The sequence below is a fragment of the Cryptomeria japonica genome, chromosome 3, assembly GCF_030272615.1.
Source record: "Cryptomeria japonica chromosome 3, Sugi_1.0, whole genome shotgun sequence".
Taxonomy (NCBI): domain Eukaryota; kingdom Viridiplantae; phylum Streptophyta; class Pinopsida; order Cupressales; family Cupressaceae; genus Cryptomeria; species Cryptomeria japonica.
Window position 1 is genome coordinate 238,856,198 of NC_081407.1, and position 7,351 is coordinate 238,863,548.

General features: G+C 37.1%; 1 protein-coding gene across 1 annotated transcript; it reads left to right on the forward strand.

Moving 5' to 3' along the window:
• Nucleotides 1-1,551: 1,551 nt before the first annotated feature.
• LOC131074383 (ABC transporter I family member 17) lies at nucleotides 1,552-3,559 on the forward strand. Its single transcript, XM_058011000.2, has 4 exons — nucleotides 1,552-1,856; nucleotides 1,927-2,259; nucleotides 2,814-3,001; nucleotides 3,084-3,559. Exons 1-4 carry the CDS (start codon nucleotides 1,841-1,843, stop codon nucleotides 3,336-3,338), a joined length of 792 nt encoding a protein of 263 aa, XP_057866983.1. The 5' UTR covers nucleotides 1,552-1,840; the 3' UTR covers nucleotides 3,339-3,559.
• Nucleotides 3,560-7,351: the final 3,792 nt, after the last annotated feature.

A 7,351-nucleotide genomic window follows, 5' to 3' on the forward strand; every position in this document is an offset into this window, starting at 1 on the left:
CCACTCTCCCTGTTGACCATGTTTTGGCACCCTTTAAATTTCTTGGGCGGGTTTTTGTCTTGGTCATGGATTTCATCAATTGTCCTACTTTCCATGGACACCCTGTTTTAGCGCCCTTGCCCGGAGTTGGGCGTTGAATTGACTTGGGGAAGGATTTTCATGATTTTTCCTCATTCTCTTCATTAGAATGTATACATGGAATATAACATTTAAGTATAAGTATACTTTAAGTTATATTTCATGTATATATTGGCAGGATGTTTGAGAGTGGTTTCAGATCTCTAGGAATTATAATATAAATTCTAGGTTTTAGAAGATCTTTTAAATTTTCAGACTTAGCCAAATTTCAGGCCATTTCCGGACCAGGATGACATTTGTGGATTGATGTGAATTTCCAGACTTTGATGATTTTTCGAGCTTTCCATTCTTGGACTGGTTCCCATACTTAGCCAAATTTTGATCACACTTTTCTGCCTTCTAACTCTTTCGGATTTAGAAATGATCTTTAGGAACGTTCAGTCTTCAGCATCTTCAAGGATGTTCATTTTCAGTGTTTTCCTTTGAAGAACCTGCCGAAAATAGATTTTCCCAAATAGTAAGTGTTTCAAAATGTTAGGGTTTGGACAAAATAGGTCAAGAAAGCACTTACTAAATATAGAAACTTACTAAAAATAGTAAGTTTGATTTTTGACAAAATGAAGACATTCCGGGACTCAGTTAAATCCCTAAAAATAGGAACTTTCTAAAAATTGAAAGTTGCTTTGTTTTGGCTCAAATTTTACTGGGAGGTTTCTTGAAAGGTCATGATTCCAGTTTTAAGTTCAGTTTTTCAAAAACCCTAAAATGACCAAAACAAGCCCTAGACTAAACCAAAATCGCTCAAACGAAAAGCAGACTTGATCAATATGATCCCCATACACTTGCAAAGCAAAGAGATTGATGAGACTGTTGTGAAAAGACCCCAAAAACAAAGTTGAAAGACCGGAAGGGCCTAAAAACTAGGGGGTACCCATCTGGAATGGGGCGATGTGTGAAAACATCACAACATGAGGAAAGAGTGCATTTTTTGCACTTTAGGTAAAGAAACATAAAAACACTTCATTCTAGAATGTGACACTTTCAAGGCCAGTAGAGACAGTTATGAAAACACTCTTGCGGACAGCTTCTGAGATAATTTATTTAGCGAGGGGTTTGTGGAGAAGTTAGGAGTTCTCAACATCACATTGCACAAGAAAAGAGTTGAAATGCGGAAGTCGGTTTTTGAAGCAGTCTATCCCATACGCTATATTTAGCCTCGTGGACGTTGAAATAATTTATTTATTTCAACACTAACAACTTCAAAGTCACAACTATTGATGTAGTATTGTAAAAAATATTAGACACATCAACAAGTGTCGTAACAACCATGTAACATACTCAACTACTAAATCATTTCCCCTAATTACTAAAGGAAAACCCTCTTGAATGTGAATACTAATAAAATAATCCTGTTCCTTGTGGGACCCTGTGATGCTTGGCTCCCGATCATATGTACCTTCCGTGTATACTTCACTATTGCTTCAGATGGACATGGAGAATATTATTAATTCTGAGGTCGGCCTTCAAATTCATCGAGTGTAGCGGAGGTCGGCCTTCAAATTCATCGAGTGTAGGGGATTACTCAACTACCTTTCTGCGGAAAGAAGAATATATTGAAGGATGGCAGACGATACGCTATACTAGACCATAAGTATACACACATTGGAGAAAACAACGAAAAGAGTGATTGAGACATACTCCTATCGTTAGCTTCAAGGCTGCTAGCAGGAGAGAAATCAATTGTGACCAGGCTGATCTCGTCATGGACGACTCCAAAGGTATGTTTCCCGATACCCCGCAATCAGGTGTTTTTTGTGATCTGACTCTGTTGTGTGGGTCTGATAACAGAGAGCTTGAGAAAAGAGTTGCTGCTAGACGTGGACGGATCAGGCGATGAGGGAGACTGTCATCCGAAAATACGAGTACGAGATCTGCGAAGAAAAACAGAGGAAGGAGCTTCCATTCTGTCAGGAGTGTCGGTGGACGTATGGAAGGGGAGCGTGGTGGGCATAATAGGACCCAGCGGCAGCGGAAAGTCCACGTTTTTGAGGTCTCTCAACCGCCTGTGGGAGGCCCCGCCGGATTCCGTTTTCCTCGACGGAAAGGACATAACAAAACTCAACGTACTCTCTCTCCGTCGGCGGGTCGGCATGCTCTTCCAGTCACCAGCCCTGTTTGATGGTCAGTTTTTTTCTTTTAATTAAATTTTTCGCCTTGCAACTATCTGCTCGATTCTGTCAGTAAAATCCCCGAGGTTAAAAATTGAGTCTCTGTGTTGAGAAGGTATACAATTCTTGAGACCTCAAATTGATTTTTTTTTTGGCCAATATGCTTTCTGGATTCATCTGGGTAATGTTTCAGGTCTTCTGCAGGACCTGTAACAGCACACTTTGGAAATTCATTTGAAAACAAAATGGCCTTACACAATTTTCTTGTGATTAGATACAATTTGTTTTCAGGACAATTTTTTTGTGAAGAGATACAAAAACATTTATTTTCAGGACATGTAACAGCACACTGAAAATCAACTTGAAAACAAGATGGCCTTGTTTAATTGTCTTGTGAATAGATACCATAATTTTTATTTTCAGGACCTGTAACAGGACACTGAAAATTAACTTGAAAACAAAATGCCCTTAATTGTCTTGTAAATAGATACAATCTGGATATGGATTTGCATTTACAATAAAAAATAAATCTTAGTCTACAAAATGAGGCCTGTTATTTATGTGCAGGAACCGTGGCAGACAATATACGATATGGTCCAGGCTTAGAAGGCAAGAAACTGAAAGACCAAGATGTGGTGGACTTTTTGAATTTGGCGGACCTGGACCCCTCCTTCGCCGCCAAATCTGGCAGCGCCCTCTCCGTTGGACAGGCACAGCGTGTGGCCCTGGCCAGAACCCTGGCCAATGAACCAGAGGTCAGAAGGATTTAGTTAAGCCTACTTTATTGTTTTCTTCAGGGCAGCCAGATTTAACAAGTGGACTAATTTGGCGGTGCAGGTTTTATTGCTAGACGAGCCGACAAGTGCTCTGGATCCCATATCAACACAGCACATCGAGGATTCCATCGTGAAGCTGAGAAACGTCAAGGAGATGACCATCGTTATGGTTTCCCATAGCGTGAAACAGATTCAGAGAATAGCAGATGTAGTTTGTCTGCTAGTTGATGGGCAGATTGTGGAGGTTTTGAAGCCTGATGAACTTTCCAGTGCTAACCATCCGATGGCTCGCAGATTTCTGGAATTGAGCGCCTGACCTCCCCTGGGTATATCGCCAAGCCCGAATCACCATATATAATAATAATGGCGACTTTTTAACTTTCGTCCTGAGCAGTATTTTGTCCGCAAACGCAAGCGGATCCTGTCGTTTCATCTGTATTTTATAAAGTAAATTTTGTTTGCAAGCAATTGTTTCATATGCCTGATAAGATTCTGGATTGCACAGAACTAAAGCAATGGTAAAATGGTTTTGAAACATTCTTAAAAGCTCAAACTTAAAGTGTCCTCCTTGATTTTCTTGTCTATTAATGATATTAATGATTTTGATAATCATATTCTTTTTAACTACTTAGAAATAATTTTCTATTTTATTTTTTCTTTTTCTATTTGTTGAATTTAAGTTTTGTTAAGACCATTTTTTAACATGGTTCATAGTATAACTATCCTCCTTATTAGTCTTACCCGAGAACATGAAATTTAGTTGTCTTTGGAGGACACTTTATTTGAATCTTAGTCAAGCTTGAGTTGCCTAGTTTCCCTTTGCTAATAACCTTTTCTAGAACATATTGTGGCCTCATTGGGCATGTTGTCCATATTGAACAGGAATTCTTTTTTCCTATTCACCCTTAGAAAATAGTTTGTGTTGAGGTTGGCATTTTTAAGGAACTCAAGGAGTCTATTGAAATCTAAATAGAAGCTAAGAGTCTCACTCAAATGATCATGCATATCAAGTTGTCAAACATATTATTAGTGTCAATCCTCAATTTACAAAATCTGAGATTATACTTTAGTTATTCATTACCCTAAGCTTCCACCAAAATAGCTTGTTTGAGATTCTCTCCTTCAAAAAAGTGGGGATGGCTAGACTATGACAAGGAATTAAAAATGTGTGTGATCTCGAATCTAAAAGTCTTGGTCCTCAACAAGTGGTTGTTAGGCCCCAAGTTTCAAAGCATAACAAGGTGAACAGAGTGATGGATTCATAACCTATAAGGGAATTATCACAACCAATAAATAAGGCTTGCTTTGATAAAGTGTTGCTTGCTATTTTTCTCTCTTAACACAGTTAATTGGCCACCTTATCCTTCTGCTTCTCACTATTCTCGTAGCTATTTTTCACCCTTAAAAGATAGTTTGCGTTGAGGTTGGTATGTTTAAGGAACTCAAGGAGTCTATTGAAATCTAAATAGAAGCTAAGAGCCTCACCCAAATGATCATGCATATCAAGTCGTCAAACATATTATTAGTGTCAATCCTCAATTTACAAAATTTGAGATTATACTTTGGTTACTCAATACCCTAAGCCTCTACCAAAATAGCTTGTTGGATATTCTCTCCTTCAAAAAAGTGGGGATGGCTAGACTATGATGAGCAATAAAAAATGCTTGTGATCTCGAATCTAAAAGTCTTGGTCCTCAACAAGTGGTTGTTAGGCCCCAAGTTTCAAAGCATAACAAGGTAAACAAAGTGATGTATTCATAACCTATGAGGGAATTATCACAACCAACAAATAAGCCTTGCTTTGATAAAATGTTGCTTGATATTTTTCTCTCTTAACAGTTGGTTAATTGGCCACCTTATCCTTCTGCTTCTCAGTACTCTCATAGCTTGTTTCTTGAGATTTAAGAGGGTGAATCTATGCTAGATTGTAAAGAGGCACCGTGGTTTCAGATCTCCATAAGTGGTGTCACTTACAAAATGGTGCTTCCTAAAGAACAACTACAGAGCTCTTAATGAGCTTGAACATGACAACATGCCCCTTGATACTCAACTTACACGAAGTTTGTTTCATGAAATGCTTGGGGTCTTAATGACTCCAAAAGAAAATGAATCATTTGAGACAATTAACAAAGATTTTTCAAACCTATGTTTTTTGTTTACAAGAGTTGAAAATTGCAAGTTTTACATTTTTTGTTGTTGTTGTGTTGTATAGCCAAAAAATCACTTTTTGCATAGTGATTGTGAGCTACGTTGAATATTTTTCACTTTCATTTCACCAAGAGGGTAACAACACTTTCATTTTCTCTAGCTGAAAGCATCACATAATGTCTCATGGATGTGACCCCATTAATCAAGATACGTGTGCCTTTTTTTAATATCAATAACCACAATTTTGGGGTAAATATTTGTGCTTTATATGATGTTGAAATATCTCCTTTGACCTTAGATTGTGGAGTCTCTTCACATTGCCACTTGGATTGTGTGGGATTTCATTATAGTTCAATTGGCTTCTAATAAACTTGCCTATGAGATGAACAACTGGTGAAGGAGAGGCTTGGTATTACATGCATTTTAATCCAAGTGTTGGTCATGTCACTCTAATTATTCATGGTATGGAAGGACAAGTTTGTGGTTAGGTAATGAAAGAGTTCACAAATGTCTTTATGAGGCCATGTTGTTAGGACAACCTACCTTTTCCTTTGTAACTACTTTCAATTATTGGAGTGTCTACTAAATTTTGTCCTTTCTAATCACTTTTGAATCTAATTTTGTATTGAATGACAAGTTCCAAAGCTTAAGGACATTAAAATGCAATTCTACCTCCACATGTATTGTTGAGTCATAATTCCATGTAGGCCCATATCAAACACTTTTGGAATCTTGAGTCATGCTCTCCTTATGGAATTGGCTAGATTCAATGGTGAAATGATGCCATCAAACTATTTGGTTAATTTTTGCACACTTGTGGTCAACAATCGTCACTTTTTTTTTGTCGCTCATACAAGGCTACCACTTCAATTCTTTGTGACCTCATTGCCAATCTAGAAGTGCTTCCATTTTCTTACATTTCACCACTAGAAGCAAATCATATATAGTCACTCTACTTGGGGATTTCAAATCAAGGCACACTAGCATAAGCTTAAAATTGGGCGTAAAGCTTCCAAATAAAATTTTCAATCTCTCAAACATTTTCAAATTCCTAATAAAATCAAGCATATCAAAAAAGGATATCATTTCTTCTTTGAGCTTCTTCATATTCTTTAGGCTCTTGTTTGTGAATATTGTTAGGTTTTTCAAGATCAAATGCCTTCCCTTGAGATCAAACAAGCCCTTCAATCATGTGTTAATGTGACCTCCTATTAGCTCTCCACAATCTAGCAGGCTTTGTGGCTTGAATCTTTTGGTAGATCTTTGTGAAATGGCTTCTTTCATGGCTAATGACAAAGATCCTAAATGTGACTATTTTCCTTGTAAACTCTATAGGGTCTTATGGGATATTCTTGGTCCTAATTACTTCTAGGTTTACCTGAAAGATTTTTCTATTAGTACCCTATGTGCTATAATAAATAAAGACATTATTAAATTAATTCCTAAAGTGGTTACTCATAAAGAAATTTGAAATTGGTAATTAATCTATTTATTGAATACAACCTATACGAATAATGTTAGGGTCCTTGCACTTTGCATCCATCACTTGATTTCACTTATTATTTGACTAAGTAGTTTAGTTTTGCCAAGAGAAGATAGATTTGGGAAAATCTTATTGTTCTCTAGGAAGACATGAAATAGGCCTATTGCTATCAACTATAAGTCATTTACATCAAAATCAAATTTACTAAAGCCTACAACCAAATTGAATGGTTGCTCATCTTGACCATGCTTTAGGCTATTGGATTTTACCGTAAATTTATTTTCTTAGTCTAGATGCTCTTTGAAGATGCTTCATATTATCTCACAATTAATAATTGATAATCCTCTTCTTTTAGGCTTTTTAGATCTATTCACAAAGATGTCCTCTTGCTTTCGCTCTTTATGTTCTTGTTGCTTAAGGAATTGGCTATTTGCTAGCTAATGTAGTTGCCAAACAAATGGTTAAAATAATTTCCTTTTCCCACTCTCCTCTCCAACATGTCGATAGCCACTTTGTTAATGACTCCTTTCTCACTCTCTTGGAAGAGCGAGACAATGCTAATCATGTCCTCAAGTGCTTGACTACTTTTGCCTTGCTTCTAGTTACAATATCTATTGGCAAGCAATTGATAATCATTTCTTCCAAATCCACCCAAGTTGATTCTTTTGGTTGGAAGCAACATACAAAAATATTTAGGC

Bases quoted from the DNA above. Each gene is read 5' to 3' on its own strand.
- LOC131074383 (XM_058011000.2), top strand. The intron at 2,260-2,813 runs GTCAGTTTTTTT...ATTTATGTGCAG, and splicing joins GTCACCAGCCCTGTTTGATG to GAACCGTGGCAGACAATATA. The intron at 3,002-3,083 runs GTCAGAAGGATT...TTGGCGGTGCAG, and splicing joins CCCTGGCCAATGAACCAGAG to GTTTTATTGCTAGACGAGCC.